This window comes from Leptodactylus fuscus, chromosome 2, assembly GCF_031893055.1.
Source record: "Leptodactylus fuscus isolate aLepFus1 chromosome 2, aLepFus1.hap2, whole genome shotgun sequence".
Lineage (NCBI taxonomy): Eukaryota > Metazoa > Chordata > Amphibia > Anura > Leptodactylidae > Leptodactylus > Leptodactylus fuscus.
This window is the reverse complement of record NC_134266.1, coordinates 173,199,884-173,222,658: the sequence shown is the minus strand read 5'-3', so window position 1 is coordinate 173,222,658 and position 22,775 is coordinate 173,199,884. Positions and strand designations below refer to the sequence as shown.

General features: G+C 40.6%; 1 protein-coding gene across 1 annotated transcript in view; it reads right to left on the bottom strand.

Moving 5' to 3' along the window:
* Positions 1–13,088: 13,088 nt before the first annotated feature.
* The window catches only part of GCC2 (GRIP and coiled-coil domain containing 2), a 47,664-nt gene continuing 37,977 nt past the window's right edge, over positions 13,089–22,775 (bottom strand). Inside the window, exons 20-23 of the mRNA XM_075265101.1 lie at positions 21,422–21,616; positions 20,503–20,648; positions 18,993–19,194; positions 13,089–18,375 (exon numbers count right to left, since the gene is read on the bottom strand). Coding sequence (XP_075121202.1) covers positions 18,305–18,375; positions 18,993–19,194; positions 20,503–20,648; positions 21,422–21,616 — 614 coding nt within the window. The 3' untranslated portion in view covers positions 13,089–18,304. The remainder of the gene's footprint in view (positions 18,376–18,992; positions 19,195–20,502; positions 20,649–21,421; positions 21,617–22,775) is intronic.

Below are 22,775 nucleotides of genomic sequence, written 5' to 3'. Positions count from 1 at the left end.
GCTGGGGTCAATCTAACAGCGGAGGAGGAGGCGGTGGCGGAGGAGGAGGCGGTGGCGGAGGAGGAGGCGGTAGAGGAGGAGGAGGAGGGGGGTGTTCTTCTCGTGTCCCTGCCAGGAATGTTAGGCGGGGAGACGAGGTACACCGGGCCAGTTTGGGAAGCAGTCCCAGCCTCAACTACATTCACCCAGTGTGCCGTCAGTGAAATGTAGCGTCCCTGTCCGCATGCACTTGTCCACGCGTCGGTGGTCAAGTGGACCTTTGTGCAAAGCGCGGAACTAAGGGCCCGCCTGATGTTGAGTGACACGTGCTGGTGCAAGGCGGGGACGGCACACCGGGAGAAGTAGTGACGGCTAGGGACGGCATAGCGAGGTGCCGCAGTTGCCATCAGGTCCAGGAAGGCGGGAGTTTCAACAAGCCGGAACGCCAACATCTCCTGGGCCAGCAGTTTAGCGATGTTGGCGTTCAAGGCTTGCGCGTGTGGGTGGTTAGCAGTGTATTTCTGCCGCCGCTCCAATGTCTGAGAGATGGTGGGTTGTTGTAAAGAAACGCCTGATGGTGCCTTTGATGGTGCAGGAGAAGGAGATAAGACAGGACCAGGGGAGGATGAGGTAGAAGTCAACAAAGTGGCGGAGGCAGATGAAGTGGTGTCCTGGCTCGTCCTCTGGAGTGCATCGCCAGCACAGTCAGCAGTGGCAGTGGCAGAGGCAGAGGCAGTGGCAGAGGCAGTGGCAGTGGCGTGAACGGCAGGCGGCCTTTGTCCTGCCGTTGCTGCCTGCCACTGATTCCAGTGCTTGGATTCCAAATGACGGCGCATTGAAGTGGTGGACAGGTTGCTCTTCTCAGAGCCCCTAATCAATTTCGAGAGGCAAATTGTGCAGACAACACTATATCTGTCCTCGGCGCATTCCTTGAAAAAACTCCACACCTTCGAGAAACGTGCCCTCGAGGTGGGAGTTTTTCGGGGCTGGGTACGAACTGGAACATCTTGGGAGATTCCGGGTGTGGCCTGGCTTCGCCTAAGCTGCTGACCTCTGCCTCTGCCTCTAGCTACCCTTTTTGGTGCTGCACCTGCCTCAACATCCACACTACTTTCCCCGCTTGACATCCCCCCTGTCCAGGTCGGGTCAGTGTCCTCATCATCCACCACTTCCTCTTCCAACTCCTGTCTCATCTCCTCCTCCCGCACAATGCGCCGGTCAACTGGATGCCCTGACGGCAACTGCGTCACATCATCGTCGATGAGGGTGGGTTGCTGGTCATCCACCACCAAATCGAACGGAGATGGAGGAGACTCTAGTGTTTGAGCATCTGGACACAGATGCTCCTCTGTTAGGTTCGTGGAATCGTGACGTGGAGAGGCAGGTTGAGGGACAATGAAAGGAGCGGAGAACAGCTCTGGGGAGCAGGGACAGTTTGGGTTATTGTTCTGTAAAGCTTCGGAATTTTGGGAGGAAGGAAGACAAGACTGTTGGGTAATAGGAGGAGAGGAGGCAGAGTCTGACTGGCTGCTGGACAATGTGCTGTAAGCGTTCTCTGACAGCCATTGCAAGACCTGTTCCTGGTTCTCGGGCCTACTAAGGTTTGTACCCTGCAGTTTAGTTAATGTGGCAAGCAACCCTGGCACTGTGGAGTGGCGCAATGCTTGCTGCCCCACAGGAGTAGGCACGGGACGCCCTGTGGCTTCACTGCTACCTTGCTCCCCAGAACCATTCCCCCGACCTCGCCCACGGCCTCGTCCACGTCCCTTTCCGGGAGCCTTGCGCATTTTGAATTCCTAGTTAGAAATTGGCACTGTATACCAGTAGTAAAAATTGTGGGTGCACGTAACCCCAATATATTCTTTGAATTCCCAGTCAGACACTGGCACTATATGGCAGTAGCAAGAAATGAGGGTATTTATAACCCCAATATATTCTTTGAATTCCCAGTCAGACAATGGCACTGTATACCAGTAGTAAAAATTGTGGGTGCACGTAACCCCAATATATTCTTTGAATTCCCAGTCAGAAACTGGCACTATATGGCAGTAGCAAGAAATGAGGGTATTTGTATTCCCAATATACTCTTTGAATTCCCAGTCAGACAATGGCACTGTATACCAGTAGTAAAAATTGTGGGTGCACGTAACCCCAATATATTCTTTGAATTACCAGTCAGAAACTGGCACTATATGGCAGTAGCAAGAAATGAGGGTATTTATAACCCCAATATATTCTTTGAATTCCCAGTCAGACAATGGCACTGTATACCAGTAGTAAAAATTGTGGGTGCACGTAACCCCAATATACTCTTTGAATTCCCAGTCAGAAACTGGCACTATATGGCAGTAGCAAGAAATGAGGGTATTTGTATTCCCAATATACTCTTTGAATTCCCAGTCAGACAATGGCACTGTATACCAGTAGTAAAAATTGTGGGTGCACGTAACCCCAATATATTCTTTGAATTACCAGTCAGAAACTGGCACTATATGGCAGTAGCAAGAAATGAGGGTATTTATAACCCCAATATATTCTTTGAATTCCCAGTCAGACAATGGCACTGTATACCAGTAGTAAAAATTGTGGGTGCACGTAACCCCAATATATTCTTTGAATTCCCAGTCAGAAACTGGCACTATATGGCAGTAGCAAGAAATGAGGGTATTTGTATTCCCAATATACTCTTTGAATTCCCAGTCAGACAATGGCACTGTATACCAGTAGTAAAAATTGTGGGTGCACGTAACCCCAATATATTCTTTGAATTACCAGTCAGAAACTGGCACTATATGGCAGTAGCAAGAAATGAGGGTATTTATAACCCCAATATATTCTTTGAATTCCCAGTCAGACAATGGCACTGTATACCAGTAGTAAAAATTGTGGGTGCACGTAACCCCAATATATTCTTTGAATTCCCAGTCAGAAACTGGCACTATATGGCAGTAGCAAGAAATGAGGGTATTTGTATTCCCAATATACTCTTTGAATTCCCAGTCAGACAATGGCACTGTATACCAGTAGTAAAAATTGTGGGTGCACGTAACCCCAATATATTCTTTGAATTACCAGTCAGAAACTGGCACTATATGGCAGTAGCAAGAAATGAGGGTATTTATAACCCCAATATATTCTTTGAATTCCCAGTCAGACAATGGCACTGTATACCAGTAGTAAAAATTGTGGGTGCACGTAACCCCAATATATTCTTTGAATTACCAGTCAGAAACTGGCACTATATGGCAGTAGCAAGAAATGAGGGTATTTGTATTCCCAATATACTCTTTGAATTCCCAGTCAGACAATGGCACTGTATACCAGTAGTAAAAATTGTGGGTGCACGTAACCCCAATATATTCTTTGAATTACCAGTCAGAAACTGGCACTATATGGCAGTAGCAAGAAATGAGGGTATTTATAACCCCAATATATTCTTTGAATTCCCAGTCAGACAATGGCACTGTATACCAGTAGTAAAAATTGTGGGTGCACGTAACCCCAATATATTCTTTGAATTACCAGTCAGAAACTGGCACTATATGGCAGTAGCAAGAAATGAGGGTATTTGTATTCCCAATATACTCTTTGAATTCCCAGTCAGACAATGGCACTGTATACCAGTAGTAAAAATTGTGGGTGCACGTAACCCCAATATATTCTTTGAATTACCAGTCAGAAACTGGCACTATATGGCAGTAGCAAGAAATGAGGGTATTTATAACCCCAATATATTCTTTGAATTCCCAGTCAGACACTGGCACTATATGGCAGTAGCAAGAAATGAGGGTATTTGTATTCCCAATATACTCTTTGAATTCCCAGTCAGACAATGGCACTGTATACCAGTAGTAAAAATTGTGGGTGCACGTAACCCCAATATATTCTTTGAATTACCAGTCAGACACTGGCACTATATGGCAGTAGCAAGAAATGAGGGTATTTGTATTCCCAATATATTCTTTGAATTCCCAGTCAGACAATGGCACTGTATACCAGTAGTAAAAATTGTGGGTGCACGTAACCCCAATATATTCTTTGAATTCCCAGTCAGACACTGGCACTATATGGCAGTAGCAAGAAATGAGGGTATTTGTATTCCCAATATATTCTTTGAATTCCCAGTCAGACAATGGCACTGTATACCAGTAGTAAAAATTGTGGGTGCACGTAACCCCAATATATTCTTTGAATTCCCAGTCAGACACTGGCACTATATGGCAGTAGCAAGAAATGAGGGTATTTGTATTCCCAATATATTCTTTGAATTCCCAGTCAGACAATGGCACTGTATACCAGTAGTAAAAATTGTGGGTGTATATAGCCCCAATTCTATTGCTAGGGGACTTGCAGGGTATTTCTGGGGTGAAGGTGGGGGGGCACACCGTTGGAACGGGTATCGGGGTATATATCGGGTATACGGGAATACACTGACAGTGTATTCCATTCAGGATCCTGGGAAAGCTGGGTTGCGGCGATTGAGCCCGTCAGTGCCACGTTACACTGACAAGCTTCTCCCTGGAATTTAGCTCTTACAAGAGCTGTTGGTTGTCTTCTCCTTCCTATCCTAGCCTGTCCCTGCCTACCCAGAATCTAAGCCCTAGCTAGCTGGACGGAAACCTCCGTCCTCGGTGAATTGCAAGCTCAGAATGACGCGAACCTGGGCGGCGCTGTTCTTTTAAATTAGAGGTCACATGTTTTCGGCAGCCAATGGGTTTTGCCTACTTTTTTCAACGTCACCGGTGTCGTAGTTCCTGTCCCACCTACCCTGCGCTGTTATTGGAGCAAAAAAGGCGCCAGGGAAGGTGGGAGGGGAATCGAGTAATGGCGCACTTTACCACGCGGTGTTCGATTCGATTCGAACATGCCGAACAGCCTAATATCCGATCGAACATGAGTTCGATAGAACACTGTTCGCTCATCTCTAATCTTTATATATATATAATAAAAGCACGTCAGTTACATAATACACAAAAAAAAAAAAAGGATTTTGTAGTGAAAGGACACAATGAAGACAACAGATCATATCAGTGCAATAAGTAAAGCAGTCAATGAAATTTTATTAGATAAAGGTTCCAGCATTTAAATGGCTTGTCATATCTATCTATCTATCTATCTATCTATCTATGCATATATAATAATATATATATATATATATATATATATATATATATATATATATATATATATATATATAAAGAGCTCAACGGAAAAATGGCCTAAGTCCACATTTTGTCATATTTCAAATTATTACCTAGAAAGCTTCTTTGTACCTCGTTCTATGCATTGGGTTTACAAGGTACCTAGGATTAATGACCTAAGTCCATATATTTCAATGCAGAAGAATTTACATTCAATGGAATAATGGCCTAAGTCCAATACAAACTTACTTACTTCACTCTCGTTGGTCATTTTTTCATTGAAATCGTGACTTCCGGTCTGTTGTTTATATTAGTGTAAAAACTTTGTCTTATTGTTTAAAAGGCTCTAAATCGACTTTTGCACATATTTAGCGCCGAAAAGGGAGGCAGGTAATTATTATTCTTCATCGTTTAATAATAGTAGTAATTAATTAATAATATTAAATAAATAATATTTATACATGAAGCTGCAATTTTTTTAATAAATAATACAATTTATGATTAGGATTAACGGTGTTCATTAGCTGATTACATTGGATAGATATATTCCACAATAATGCCCGTTTGCTTTAGGCTAAAACTTTAAATTTCGTTTTTCTCACAATATTGATTTTTGGACTTAGGCCATTTTTCCGTTGAGCTCTTCATATATATATATACAGTGGGGCAAAAAAGTATTTAGTCAGTCACCAATAGTGCAAGTTCCACCACTTAAAAAGATGAGAGGCATCTGTAATTTACATCATAGGTAGACCTCAACTATGAGAGACAAAATGAGAAAACAAATCCAGAAAATCACATTGTCTGATTTTGTAAGAATTTATTTGCAAATTATGGTGGAAAATAAGTATTTGGTCACCTACAAACAATCAAGATTTCTGGCTCTCACAGACCTGTAACTTCTTCTTTAAGAGTCTCCTCTTTCCTCCACTCATTACCTGTAGTAATGGCACCTGTTTAAACTTATCAGTATAAAAAGACACCTGTGCACACCCTCAAACAGTCAGACTCCAAACTCCACTATGGTGAAGACCAAAGAGCTGTCAAAGGACACCAGAAACAAAATTGTAGCCCTGCACCGGGCTGGGAAGACTGAATCTGCAATAGGCAACCAGCTTGGATTGAAGAAATCAACTGTGGGAGCAATAATTAGAAAATGGAAGACATACAAGACCACTGATAATCTCCCTCGATCTGGGGCTCCACGCAAAATCTCACCCCGTGGGGTCAAAATGATCACAAGAACGGTGAGCAAAAATCCCAGAACCACGCGGGGGGACCTAGTGAATGAACTGCAGAGAGCTGGGACCAATGTAACAAAGCCTACCATCAGTAACACACTACGCCGCCAGGGACTCCTGCAGTGCCAGACGTGTCCCACTGCTTAAGCCAGTACATGTCCGGGCCCGTCTGAAGTTTGCTAGAGAGCATTTGGATGATCCAGAAGAGTATTGGGAGAATGTCCTATGGTCTGATGAAACCAAACTGGAATTGTTTGGTGGAAACACAACTCATTGTGTTTGGAGGAGAAAGAATCCTGAGTTGCATCCATCAAACACCATACCTACTGTAAAGCATGGGGGTGGAAACATCATGCTTTGGGGCTGTTTCTCTGCAAAGGGGCCAGGACGACTGATCCAGGTACATGAAAGAATGAATGGGGCCATGTATCGTGAGATTTTGAGTGCAAACCTCCTTCCATCAGCAAGGGCATTGAAGATGAAACATGGCCGGGTCTTTCAACATGACAATGATCCAAAGCACACCGCCAGGGCAACGAAGGAGTGGCTTTGTAAGAAGCATTTCAAGGTCCTGGAGTGGCCTAGCCAGTCTCCAGATCTCAACCCTATCGAAAACCTTTGGAGGGAGTTGAAAGTCCGTGTTGCCAAGTGACAGCCCCAAAACATCACTGCTCTAGAGGAGATCTGCATGGAGGAATGGGCCAACATACCAACAACAGTGTGTGCCAACCTTGTGAAGACTTACAGAAAACGTTTGACCTCTGTCATTGCCAACAAAGGATATATAACAAAGGATTGAGATGAAATTTTGTTACTGACCAAATACTTATTTTCCACCATAATTTGCAAATAAATTCTTACAAAATCAGACAATGTGATTTTCTGGATTTGTTTTCTCATTTTGTCTCTCATAGTTGAGGACTACCTATGATGTAAATTACAGACGCCTCTCATCTTTTTAAGTGGTGGAACTTGCACTATTGGTGACTGACTAAATACTTTTTTGCCCCACTGTATATATATATTAGCTGGTACCCGCGACTTCGTCTGCGGTGATTGTAGAAGTGGGTATAGACAGGCATGGGTAAGGTTTTCGTACTGTGTATAAGGGATGGGATATGAAATGTAACTTTGTATCTTGTTTTTACTGTAATTCAGAGAATACGTGAGACTTTTGTGTTGAAGTTAATTTGTATTTGAGCTGCTATACGGTGTTGTGAGAAACTTTACATAGTGACTTTGGGACAGAAGTATTTGAAGTTAACCCTTTCCCGCCGATGGCATTTTTTGATTTTCGTTTTTGACTCCCCTCCTTCTAAACCCCATAACTTTTTTATTTCTCCGCTCCCAGAGCCATATGAGGTCTTAATTTTTCCTGGGACAAATTTTTCTTCCTGATGCCGCCATTATTTATTCTATATAATGTACTGGGAAGCAGGGAAAAATTCAGAATGGGGTGGATTTGAAGAAAAAATGCATTTCTGCGACTTTCTTACGGGCTATGGTTTTACGGCGTTCACTGTGCAACCAAAATAACATGTCCCCTGTATTCTGTGCTTCGTTACGATTCCGGGGATACCAAATTTATATGGTTTTATTTACATTTTGACCCCTTAAAAAAAATCCAAAACTGTGTTAAAAATTATTTTTTGAAAAGTCGCCATATTCCGACAGCGGTAACTTTTTTATACGTGCGTGTACGGGGATGTATAGGGCGTCTTTTTTTGCGGGACCGGGTGTACTTTGTAGTTCTACCATTTTCGGGAAATGTTATTGCTTTGATCACTTTTTATTCAAATTTTTAGCAGAATCAAAACAGTGAAAAAATGGCGGTTTGGCACTTTTGACCATTTTTCCCACTACGGCGTTTACCGAACAGGAAAAATATTTGTATAACTTTGTAGAGCGGCCGATTTAGGACGCGCGGATACCTAACATGTATGTGTTTCACAGTTTTTAACTACTTTTATATGTGTTGTAGGGAAAGGGGGATGATTTGAATTTTTAATCCTATTTATTTTTTTTATATTTTTTTTACTTTTTTTAAACTTTTTTTTTTTGCATTTATTAGACCGCCTAGGGGTATTGACATGGGTGGGCGGTGTCGCGGATTGTCAGAGTGGTGGGGGTCGGCAAACATGGCTGCTCCGGAGCGTTAAAGAGAGCCTCCTGGAGAATCGTTAAGGTGAGGGGCAAAGTGGTAAAGTATATGTATATAAGATTGTGTGGGGTTAGGGGCGAGGCTGTAGAGGGCAATATGAATTTTGTGGCTTGCTATGGTCCAAAGTGTGTGAGATTGCAGAGATGGTGGTGTGAGTTTGGGTTTTGTGGGAGTCCTGGCACAAACTTATGTGCGCTATTGTGACGAAAAGTAGCCTATTGTTTAATCGGGTGTATTAACTATGTTTGTGGAAAATTTCAGCCAAATCGGTGGAGCGGTTTTTCCGTGATTGAGGAACAAACATCCAAACACACAAACCCACAAACTTTCACATTTATAATATTAATAGGATATATATATATATATATATATATATATATATATATATATATATATATATATATATATACACACACACTGTACATGTAATACAGAAAGTGAGTATGAACAGCGTTACGTACAAAAGGGAGCATAGACACCTGTAAAGGCATTGTTATGCCTTGAAACAAGTCAGGCTGGGGGCTATAAATGCTGGGTCTATACTGCTTTACTGCTCAGATTGAGCCCCTGCCTGTTATATTTAGATGCCAATATGGCTCCCTTGCAGCAAGATCCTGAAGCACGGACTGCCGGGAGCCTTTGGAAAAGTTCCCTTGCCTTTGGTTAGCCTCAAGAGTTATTCAGTGATTTTTCCATAGATTGCAATATAGTTGCATCTATAATCATTAGTATGGAACATCAGAGACCCCCTCGGACAGCACAAGGGGCCTTTTGTTTCAATGTATAGCCTATTGACTTGCCTGAATATTCATGTTCTTGGTGGGTGTCTGTTCTTTTATTATATATATAGACCGAGAATGGGAGGTGAGGTCAGTGTTTGAGAGAGGATGTTGTTCAATCCTCTCTCCCACACTGACCTCACCCTCAGGGAGGGTTCACACAGTGTAACGTGCCGCGGGATGTGGCACGTCAACGCTGCGGGACCCTTTGCGGGCCGTACACGCTCCCATTGATTTCAATGGGAGCGGGGATCGTATGCACCACGCTAGTTTGTGGCCGTGATGTTGCGGCCGCAAAATCACGGCCGCAAACTAGCGCGGCGCATACGATCCCCTCTCCCATTGAAATCAATGGGAGCGTGTACGGCCAGCAAAGGGTCTCGCGGCGTAGGCGTGCCACATCACGCGGCACGTTACACCGTGTGAACCCTCCCTCACAGAGCAATAGCTGCTGCTGTGAGGAAGGGCGTTCCTGACAGACTATCAGAAATGCCCTTCTGACAGTGAAGAGCTACGGTACCGGCACTGATATCTCTTCACCGGGGGTGGGGCACAGAACGGCTTTCTAGCGGTGTATTAAACCGCATGTGCCCCAGGAGGTGAAAGGTCCTCTTTAAGCACAGTGTAGTAGTGCCACGTTGCAATTACTTTCCAACTTGAAACCAATTAATTTATTCACAAAAAGTACTGTCAGTATCATTGCAATATGACAAGCTTTTAATTCACCAAACCTATTCGAGAAAGCTTACCTGAGAATTGCACCAGCTGTCATCGTGACCAACATTTTGTGCTCCATTAAATGACTTTGTAGCCAATTTACTTTATGGGAGTCTCAGTTGTAACTACACTGGGAACTCTTCCAAGCTGTGCAGGCATCAGACTTTGACCTCAAGAGCTAGCAAACTGGTTTGATATGTAGATAGGAATAGATAAAACTGAACTAGCAAAGAAGATACAGTTGCAAAAAAAAAAAAAAAAAGCTCAAAGTATAAAATATATGTATATTTTGTTCCTGTGAGTTGTGCCAGACTGTCACATTGACCCTGTAGTGACATAATGTACTTGTACCTGTACATTATGGAGCAGATAAATAAATATGCAACAGAATTCTTGGCATAATTTGAGCTGAAAACTGGTGTACATGCTTTACACCTCATTATCTATTTCTAATTAGTCACTAACTGTGTAGGTGAAGCTAGTTAGAAAGGCGGGGTGGCTTAAAGGGGCTCTATCATTGGCAAAAGTCATATTTAATCACATCCTTGCATAGCCTTTAGAAAGGCTATTCCACACCTACCTTGTGTATGTAAATTGCCTCAGTAGTGTTTGAATAAGTTTATTATTTATATGCTAATTAGCTTCTCAGTGCACAGGAAGTTGTCAGCCAGCTCTTCTCTCTATGCTGTGTGCTGTGTGTGAGAGCAGGGAGGAGGAGTCAGCAGCAGCCTTTGCTGTATATACAGAAGACAGTACACAAAGAGAATTCCGGGGTGCACAGAGAGGTTAATTAGCATATGAATAAAAATTGACTTATTCAAAATTTACTGAGGCAATTTACATACAAAAGGTAGGTGTGGAATAGTATTTCTAAAGACTATGCAAGGATATGATTAGTTAAAAATGACTTTTTCCAATGATAGAGTCCCTTTAATATGCAGGGAGACAGAAATTAAACCAAATTTTAGAAAGTTGAAAACGAAGGGTACGTTCACATTAGCATTGTGTGACCATTCGGGGACTCTGTTCCCATTCTGCGTGAAAAATGCAGAGAGAAAAGTACTGTAAGCAGGACTTTTCTCTCTGCCGATTTTGGTGGGAAACAATGGCAGACCCCATGGGATTTCACAGGTAACCATTTTTTAAGCAGATAGGGTTGCTAGATAGGATGGACCCGGTAAACGATAACTTAAATGATAGTGTGTACCTAGCGTAAAGCCTACTAATAAATCTGGTTTAAGATTGTCTAGTTAACTTTGCACTGTCTAAAAGTTAGACGTTTTTAGTTGCTGCCCCTATATGTGCACAAGGAGGCTCAAGAGCTGAGTCTGCTCTTGCATCAGGGTGTCAGCTAAGTTATACAGTTCATACCCACTTGCAATGACTGGGATCAGAGATAAATCCAATCCTAGCCACGTCACCCATTAGGTTCCACAGTCAAGAGCGACTAGGACATCTATGCTGTTTGAGGGAAGTTGCTCATGTGTCACTCCTTCACCTCTTTCCGAGAACAAAACTGCAGGTTACAAATCGTTTGTCATAGTTATAGGTATTCCTGTTATGGCCTTCTGAAGGCAGAGCTTAAAGAGATTCTACCATTAAAACAACTTTTTTTCTAATTACCACGTCGGAATAGCCTTAAGAAAGGCGATTCGTCTCCTACCTTTAGATGTGGTCTCCGTCGCGCCATTCCTTAGAAATACCGGTACACTAATGAGGTCTCGGCAGCTACGGGGGCGTCCTCATTATATATATATATATATATATATATATATATATATATATATATATATATATATATATATATATATAAGTGAAAAAAGGACACATTTATGTTATGGTGAACACTTTAGCAGGAATACAATTTTAAGTTAGACTATAGTGTTTTTGGCCGATTCCTCTCTTAAAGAGGACCTCTCATATCCTCGGACACTTGCGGTTTTATATACCGGTAGAAAGCCAACATGGCGCTGAATTCAGCGCACTGTCAGCTTTCCAGTTATGTGCCCCGGGGAAAGAGTTATTGGTGCAGTTACCGATATCTCTTCACTGTCAGAAGGGTATTCTTGACAGTCTAGCTGGGCTGTGAGGAACACCTCTCCTGACAGTACTGTCCATAGCCCTGTACTGTCTGAGGGGGTGTTCTTTACCGCCCAGTCATGACGCTGAACTATGAGGAACGCCTCCCCCCCTCCTAATAGTACTCCTCCACAGAGTACTGTCAGGAGGAGGGTCCTCATAAGTTTCCTGAAAAACCTCTCTAAAGTTCCTGCCACTAAAAGTCTCCTTTCTAGCTAATTTCATGTTCACAATTTTGTTACCAAGGAAGTCCGTCAGATAAGGGCAAGATGGAACGAGAGTGAGTGTAGGGGGCCATCCTTTTTTCTTTTGAAAGTGTTCCTTTTCAAGGTTCCTGGATCTCCTATATTATGGTCACTTGGGATTTTCTCAGCTATTTGTTTGCAACTGTATAGTTACTCCTGGCAGAACTTTATCAGTTTTGGTTAGGGGAGGAGGAAGGGGAAACAGACTACTCTTTATTGTACACACCCATGCTTGAGACACAAATGTAAAACGGTGTTTTAACCATAATGTGTTTATTAGCAGCAGAAAAAAAAAACGTGAAAAGGACATCATGTATGGAAGCCTATACCTAATAGCTTGAAGCTTACCTAAATGTTCAAACAACTTTTGTTTTTCTGCCAGCGTTTGTGACATTAATAAGTTTTATATTACACTGCAATGACAGATTTTAACTTCTTTTCATGAAATCCTGTGGTGAAATCCAGTTTATGTCTTATTCTATCCTGTTTATTGCCACCAAAAAATCCTCACACTCCTTCTGTGTATGGGCAGGTTGGCTCCTGTGTAACTCATAAGAACTAAAGCTCGGGGGTAGATGTACTTCAGATTCAGTCATATGCCACCAATATCCCTGTTCTACAAGCTGAAAGCAGTCGGGATAAGGGTTTTATAATGCCAGAGACATAATCTGAAGTGACCCTCCTTCGGTCTCATGGAATAAGCAGATGGATATGAACTTATAAAGCATAAGAATGACAGTGAACAATTGTTGAGAAATCAAAATGTCTTTATTAGAAGAGATATTACATTGTGCAGGAATTGCAAGTTTTATTCACAGTTTTCATAGCTTTAAGCTGGTGTCACAGGTATTCTAGAAATGTATGCATTTCCAAAATGAAAACTCAGGATCCCAAGCCTAGCCACATTCAACAAGGGTATGCACCCACAAATACAAGCATTTTTTTAAAAACTTTTTACGGCTGCGTTTTTTTTGTTTTTTTTTTATATTCCTACTTCGTACATAAACAAAAAGATCTTGAAAACTGATTGATAGCAGCTTTAAGGTCAGCAGATCATACTTTACTTCAGAGGGTCTCTCACTAAGCCAAACTAAATGGATGTCTATTTTTTTTTATCGTAAAACTCACAATCCAGAAATTTGTGACTTTTTACATTCTATTTGCATAAAACTTTTTCACATAAATGGCATTTTCTTTTTAGATCATCCTTGTTCCTTCCTCAAAAGCGGTCCTGGGCATAGCCAAGGCCATCAGCCCCAGCAGATTTGTCATCATTTACAGTTTCCTGTTGTAAATGTTGACTTAGGCTAGATTCACACCTGCACCCTGTCTTTGTTTTGGGATTTCGTCCCCTACCTCCTTTAAAGATGTGGAGAGAAAAGTCCTGCAAGCAAGACTTTTCTCTCCATATTTTTCTGCCCTTTTTGGGTGGAAACCCAGCAGGCCCCTTTATAGTCTATGGAGTCTGCGGGTTTCAGCGGCTAACCACTGTGGTGGAATATTGGATATCAAGACCAAAGATAGAGACACTGGTCGGTGTATGAATTTCAAATGCTGTCATAATCTGAATGAAAAAACAAAGACTGATAAAATATCCAGTATATCCTCCTCAGCATGCATACAATATTTCCATGCCGCCAACATGGTTTGGATTATATTTTGAAAGCTAGCCTACAGAAAAACTGTTATACCTAGCAAGAAGCAATATTAGAATGCCTGTACAATACATTTCATAGTTACAAGTTAGAAAGCATTCCTACAAAGGTTGTCTAGCCATATAAAATTCATTCACAAAATTGGTAAATTAATAGAAGTAGTAATAGCTTACCAGTCTCCTGTTGCTGTGGTTCACCCACCAGTCTCTGTATCCTGGCCTCCAGTGATGTCCCACAAACTAAGATGGCAGCAGTGACTTACCACATACAGTACAGCGGTTCACTTATCTGGTGTCTGATCACCTTTACATGTCAGGATTTCATAAATAGAGACCAGGATATAAAAACTGTCCGGAAACTAGGTAGTGATGTAAGAGGAGTTTAAGGCCAGGGACACACACAGGGTAACCCCCGGGAGTAGCCTCAGTGAAATTACATTTTCAGCATAATGCATGGGATTCAAAAAATCCCATCCACATGCTGCATGAAAAAGGCTACAATGCAAGTTGACCCACAGCATTTTAGTTATTTAACCCATAAATTTTGCTATGTGTGCCTAAGGGGGTATTCCCATGTTGGCTATACATGCCCAATATGGAAATAAACGACTCCTTCTCCAGACCAGCTGGCTGACAGTTGCAGGAACAGCTGAATTCAGTTTCTATAACTCTTATAGTGGTAAATAGGAGTTACAGAAACATCATAGTACAGTTCCTTATAAGGGTTGTCTGGGAATAAAGGTTTATTTTACAGGAGACCGGAGGTGAATTTTTTTCTTTTTTTTAAAAAAAAAACCCACACTCACCTGTCCCCAGTGTGGTCCTGTCCTACTGCTACAGCAAATTCATGACATCCAGTGTCCTTTCCTGAGTCAGCTGATTGGCCTCAGCAGTCATGTCTGCCAATACAAGACACTGGAGCAGAAGGACCAAACCACACTGGGAGAAACTGGAGCACTTGGGGAAAAAAAATGTCACCTTCTACAGCCTCATATAAAATAAACATTTATCTCAGAAAAACCCTTTAACACAGTTACAGAAACAAAGTACCGTAACTTGCTGTACTATGCTGTTTGCATAACTCCTATTTATATATAGTAGCTACAGAAACAGCATAGAGCAGCCATGTTTGTCTGTCTCTGTAAATCTTGAACACCTCAGGGATGCAGAGACAGGGCAAACATGAAAGTGTGAGACTGCAAAAACTTTCTTTGAAAAAAAATTACATGCCAGGACAATGCTTTTAATCCAGCATAAATCTTTCTGAAAACAATGCATTTTGTAATTTCTGTAAGCAATTTTAAATTTTTCATCATACCCAGACTAAACTAAAAAAAAATTGATAAAAAAAAGCCTTCCAATAGGAAAAAAAAATAAAAAGATTCTTCAATTTATGCATGCCTGTAAAATTGCAGTCAGTCAATCTCCCACATTATCATGGCCACAAATTCTGGATATACAGATGTAACAGTTCCCCCGAACTTGATTAAACTGCTGCAGGAGAAAATACAAAACAATGAAAAAAGTCATTGAAAAATGTTTTCGCAATGACTTTTCATTGCTTTTTGTTTTCTTTTATAATGTGATCTCATTCTGTAGCAGTTTAGCTCTGCTACAAATGTTACATGGGAGTAGAACTGCACAAAATAATCTGTACCTTGTTGAGAAGGTGGTGGTCTTCTGTAAGAGCAAAAAAAAATAGGCAGTGTAAACACACACTTTTGCTACATCAGCAATGACATTTTGGATACTTGGATTTTTCAATGGCAAAGAAAATGCATCAGACTGTAATAACTCAAATCCTGAGACTGAAGAAATGTATGATAAAATACGCAAGCTTTGCGTTTTAGAAATAAATAGAAGCCCCACTTTAATTGTACCCTTTCAGCAGCTAAATACATTATATTTCACATTTACTAAGACAAAGGAGGTAAATTACATATGACTATCTGCATGGATCTACCCAGCTCTAACATAAAAGCAAACCCGTCAGGTCATTGTTGCTGCCCTATTATTCTCTGTTCTTTGTGTAACAGAAGGAGAACAGCTGATCTGTATGACATTTAACTTCTGTATTATTTGAAGTAAAGTGAGTTTCGACAGGGATCCTGCTTACCCCACTCACAGTGAATGACAGCCTTCTGATACACGGAAAACTGTCAATTACTGTGTGGGCGGAATAGTTAGGACTCTCTCACCCTCTATGTAGGAGTCCTATCACGTTTTTCTCACCTTTTACACACAAACGCTCGGCTCCAAATTATATTAACAAATATAGAGACCAGTTTCTCTGTCTGAATCATAAGATGCTCCCAGAATCGGCAGCAGAAGTCACCAACAGGATAACTTTTATACATGCAAGCAGCTTCATGCTCTCTTCTTACAGAAAACCTCTAGTTTATTATGGGAGTTTTCATAAAATATTGCAAAAATTTAATAATGAACAGCTTCTAATATACAGCTGTTAGGAGAATCATAACAATTGAAATGGACAGCTAGGCAAACGTCAAAATTCTGGTGGTAGCCTCAAGTTCCTATTACGAAGCAGACTACATACTGACAGTTCTAGAGATAGAGCCGTTTAAAGGGATTGCTCCCTCTGCAGTTTCACTGAGCGTATCCTACTTAGGGTAAACTGTAATGTACTTTTCACAAACTCTGTGCAGGATAGATTAAGAATTATCAAGGGGTTAAAGAGAACCTATCATGTTGATGTGGGACACTAAGTTACCCCAAATCCTAATAGAACAAGGAAACTGTGTCTGAAATTACCCTGTTGCTGTATTTATATTATTTTTTTTTTTTTTTTTTTTTTTTTAAATCCTTTATACTTAGAGATGAGTCCCATGAGATTCATCAGACTCCTCTCTGGTGCTCCCAGGACCTGACCTGCACAGTTCTTCACTGAAGCAGAGAACGTACCCCCAGCTTCACTGCCCAAGGTATGGCGCATGTGCACTGAGGTCGACTACTCTGGCTTCAGTGAAGAACTGTGCTGGCACAGGAAGTACAGTAACAGGGTGCGTATAAAGCTTTTTTATTTTTATTGCGGGCACGCATGGCTTTGAAACAGGGTGACTTTGAACGTTAAGCCACAGACACATGAGCACCTGTGGGTGGTTTAGGGTGTCAAATCGCATTGACTAGTTCCCTTTAAATGATGGAGAAAATAGGGTGCATGACCACTGCTACATTGAAACATCTCCTCACTGCATGACTGGGGGCTTGGGTACCTTTTTGTTTAGATAAGTGGAGTATTCCAGTCATCATTTATCCTGTGGATAAGTAATAAAGGTTTATCGCTGGATAACCAATTTGAAGAAATTCTGCTCATACAGTTCCCTAAATATTGTGAATAAAGTACCTATAAACTGGAGAACTCGAGCATACGGCAATTTCTTCATGTTGCTCAGTGACATGAATACCAGTTAAAGTAAACTACTATATAGGTTTGTGATTATAGTGAATAGAGAAAGGTGCTTTGTTGTGTGTGTGTGTTTTTTTTAAAATAACCACACAGACATAAGACAGAATAAATAAACCGAATAAGGTGGTCAGTAAAATATCTACATAATCTGCTAAAAGATCACTTTGTACCAACACTAGACATACCTTCAGACTAGACAATCAGCAGTATCAAAGCTTACAACAAAATAGCTGGAGTGATTCACATACAAACAAAGAATATATGTAGAGAACAGAAGTAAAAACATTGTAATTAATGGTAAATATTTTCTAAACCAGGCTACAAATCATTGCCAAGAACCTCCCCAAGAATCTGCTTCCATCGGACACAATGCTGTGTTTAGAATCCCAACCCTAATTCCTTCTCTTTAATTTATAAATTCAATCCCTATCCTTAGATCACTTTATAAAGATACATATCTGATTCATATACATTCTTTGGTTTACCTCAAAATAGGCAGAGTAACATAATGCCATAGAATAAAATACATTCCTTCTCAGTTGCTTTAGAAATATTGAAGTAATAAAAAAAAAATCTGCAAATGCATTTTTTTTTTTGTACATATTGTTTTTTTTTGGCCATGGCAAAGGAAGAGAAATGCCATCCAGGAAAAACATTAAAACATCATATAAATTAAAGACTATACAGTAAACAGTTGTAAGAAAGTGTGCTGTGCAGATTGACTTCTCCTTAAATACTGCCACCTGATAGTTAAACAGGCACTCTGTTTTTTTTACAGTTTGTATAGACATTTAGGTTCCAGTTTCACAAAGACTTAAGAAAATAAAGACATAAGGAGTAAAAATTGGTAGTGCAAATACGGAAAGTATAGAACATTAGAACTACCGAAGCCCTGACCAGCTATGAAGATAAGAAGCCCATCCAGCTGGACGCGCTGCAGTCTCTTCTTCGCCTAAAGGACACAAAAAAAAAAAGAAAAGAGAAGAGTATTACAATAAAATTACTAACCACACATTTGTGACTGGAGGAAATAAGGACAGAAGCCCATAAATATTTTGGAAATTTATAAAGCATGTGCCAAGTTACAAATGTTTCCAAGTTACACAAAATGTGGCAAAGACTAGGATGCACTGCCTGCAAGAAGGTAGAGCAAGTTTCAAAATGCACCAAATTTCATAAGATATGCAGGATTTTATATTCCTGCACTCCAATAACATAAAAGAGAAATGTGTGTAAAATTCATAAGTTGTCTCACTCACCATTTTTACAAATATTACATAATTTGCATTAAAAAAATAAATAAATAGGAAGCCAAGCCTAACTTCCCATCTGCGCACAGCTCTGCGTCATTCAAGTCTGCTGGGGGACCCAAACTACGAAGAGCAAGACCACTAAAAAGCCGCGGTTACCTGCGGACTTCTCTCTCCACTGATTTCTGCGGCAGATTCGGAGGAAACGGAGACTGTGACGCAGAGTTGAACTTAGACTTCTATTTACAAATCTTTCCTGCCCCCCACATATCCTACACCACTCGTAAAATTTACGATTGTTATCACACTACTGTCCTACCCTGAGCAATGGCAAACAATTTTCCTTTCTCTTCTGGACTCAGTTGCAACATTGTATCGATGACTGGAAGAAGACGCTGCCTTTCACTGCCCGCTTTGAGAAAAATGAATTGTAGTAGGACGTTCTTGAGATACTCCAAATTTGCAACAGATTTTTCTCTTTCCTGATTCCTTTCTAGACGCCGGATTTCATTCTTGAGGAGCTATGACAATAAAATTTGGAATGGAATTGGTATAAATGTATTAAAGGACAAAAAAAAAACAACCACCTTGTTTCAGAATATCACCTGATTTGGAACCATCTGCAGAGAGGCAGACTGCTACTATTACCAGGGTCATGGTTTGCTATACATTTCTGCTGCACCAACATTGCAATGTAGTACTACATGCCATCCATTCAAAGTAATTGTATACCTGGACAGGAGATCAAGTTTTCACAACATAATGGGTGCTCTGAATGGTGGAATTTTCACTATGATAGTTGAAATGTAAAGATTGAGAGTCCTCAGTAGTTGATACCTTTGTTAAAGAGGACCTTTCACCATCTGGGGCACATGCGGTTTAATACAACACTAGAAAGCCAACAGTGCGTTCTGTGCCCCCGTTCAGGGAAGAGCAATCTGTGCCGTTACCGTAGCTCTTCACAGTCAGAAGACGCCCCTTTCTCACAGCAGTGTCTATAGCGCTATACTGTGAGGGGAGTCGTTGCTTACCACCCAGCGATGGACACGTACTATCAGGAGGGGAGGAGGCGTTCCTCACCACTCTCACAGTACAGCGCAATAGACACTGCTGTGAGGGAGGGCGTTCCTGACTGACTATCAGAAACGCCCTTCTGATGGTAAAGAGCCATGGTACCGGCACCAATAGCTCTTCATCGGGGACACAGAACGGTAAAGCTGATAGTGCGCTGATTTCAGTGCACTGTTGGCTTTCTAGCAGTGTATTACATCGCATGTGCCCCAGATGGTGAGAAGTCCTCTTTAATGGCTATCAAAAAGTGATGACAGATTTGCAAGCTTTTGGGACTGCTAGGTCCCTTCATCAGGCATGGTATAACACAATATCTGTGCTTGCTGTGTATTGTGTTATACCATGCCTGATGAAGGGACCTAGCAGTCCCGAAAGCTTGCAAATCTGTCATCATTTTTTGTTAGCCATTAAAAAAGGTATCAACTACTGAGGACTCTCAATATTTACATTTCATATCCACTGGCTAATACGGTACAAAGATATATTTTTTCTTATGACAGTTGAGGCAGACCATTTAATGAACACAGTCTACTTTCCAATGAACCTGAAATACCAACTTAAATAATAATTTAGGATATCAACTTCTAGACAGTTTAATATCGGTATTTCAACAACATAGTATGTAAACCAGCTAGTGTGACCAACACTTTTGCCATGTAGCTTTACTACTAGATATTTAGATAGGGCAGGCTTCCACATTTTACAGCTACCAATAAACTTTCTACAGAAAAATTCAATTCAGATGTGAAAAAACCTACTGTTATTTGCTCCATCAGCATGGCATTGGTTGCCTCCGTTTCATGCAGGAGACAACTCAGATGTTCAACGCTCTTTGATGAAGTGTTGAGCTTCTCGGTTAATTCTTCCTTAGAAAGTTCTGGCTGCCACTGAGGAATGTCTGCAGCTGAAAACAGGCACAATTTAAAAGCAAACAATAAAAAAGCATCAGTACTTAAAAGTAAGAAGTTTTCAGAGCTGCCAACACAGTCAAAAGGAATAGATCTCAGGTCAGCAACTGGAGGGGTGGGGCCATTTAACTTAAAAGCATTCAATGGAAATGCACCCTTTTATAGCCAACATAGAAAATTAGCCAAGACATAAAACAGAGATCCTTAAAAAGTGAATATAACATAAGATAAAACTCTCCTTTTTGTGGAGATATAGATAATTAATATATATATATATATATATATATATATATATATATATATATATATATATATATATATATATATATATATATATTATTTATTTATTTATGTGTGTTCTGGCTCTTCTGACATGTCTAATTCACTAACTATTCCACCTTAAAATATCAATTCTGGGGCATATTTTCAGTGTGTTCCTCTGTTATTCCTCCTAACCGTTAGAAATGAATCCACAACTGTTCATTACCTGTTGGGGGTTTCCCTACACACTCTCTCATATATTATTCAGTATTATGTACTATGAGCTCCACATGTTAGCCATTACAAATCGAGAATGCCATCAGGGGCATCTTCCAGTTTCTGTGTTCCCCTAAGATGGGATTGGTTCAAACTGCTGAGATAGTGACACTCCATGTTTTTGGCTTCTCCTGTCTTATGTCATTTATGTAAGTTTAGCAGTCCAGTCCTAGCAAAAATGAAGACTTAAGTTTTATTTGTGTCAGCTCTTGAACAGAAACACAATGGTTACCTGTTTTGGATTCAGGACTACTGAGGAGTTGTTCTAATGTAGCTACATGTGTGCTGGCAGAAGACACAGATTCATTATCTGTGGTCTCCATTCCTTCTCCTTCCTCCCTGGCAATGGAGTATAAATCCAGGATATGAAGATCAGCTGGTCTTCTTTCCCGTGAGTTTTTCAGAGGCTGCTGAGAACCTGAGGGACCTTAAAAAAAGAAAACAAAGAATACATGTTGGAATGCATAACTAATAATAACAAACATACAAAGTACAGCAGGGAAAGGTCTTTTCCTTCCTACACCTCTCCTCTTGACTTTAGAATTAAAAGAAAGAGCACACATATACTTCATATTAAAGGGTTGTCCATTATTTTTTTTCTCTTAGGATAGGTAATAATTAACAAATACTTATGGGCAAACTCCTTAATTCACAATATGTTAATCCCATAAACTTCTTTGAAAAAAAAAAAAAAAGCAAAACGGTAGTTACAAATATATTTTTTGGTTAACATTTCATCCAGGAGGGCTCTATGTTGAGGTTCTCTATTGTTACATGTTTAAGGACACAGTTCATGCTGGTTCTTGCAGGGGTGTAGCTATAAGGGGTGGAGAGGTATCAATCGCTACAGGCCCAGGAACTTTAGGGACCCAAAGACCTCTCTACAACAGAAGACAAGACCAGTATAGTAGATATAACATGGTAAATAGGGGCTCTATCGCAGATTTTGCATAGCGGCCAGGAGCATCAACTTACATCTTTGGTTACAAGGGAACTCCTTATACATTTGATTCTGAACATTTCATCTCGTCAGCCACCATTAATTTTTGATTATGGATTTAACCGTAAACTACTTGATTTTTCTTTACAATGTTTTTGCTAGAGCACATATTAAAAAAAAAAAAACACATGCAACTAACTTGCCATGTGCAAGTGACACATTTCTGAAACAATCCGCACACACTTGTGAAATTTGCTAATCTGTATGTCTGCAAACATATGTTTGTTCTCATTTGTCTCCCACACAGTCCCCAGCTGAGTACACATGTTACTACAAGAATAAATTATTTTACTGACAAGGTGAGAAAATTCAGTTGGTACAATACAGAAAATAAGAGCTAGTGAAGAAGATTTATCGATATATTTAGATTAGCGTTCTGGAATAAATCCAAGGAATTTTTCAGGCTTTTAAAATTGTTGACATAACCTTAAAGGGTAGAATACCAGTTTGAATGGGCCTAGGACTTGGTGAAATCCACAATTGGAAGGGTTCCACAACACTGATCCCCACTAATCTAGAATTGATGGTCTATACTAAATATAGGCCATTCATTTTGAAATGCTGGAAAAACCCTTTTTGCATTAGA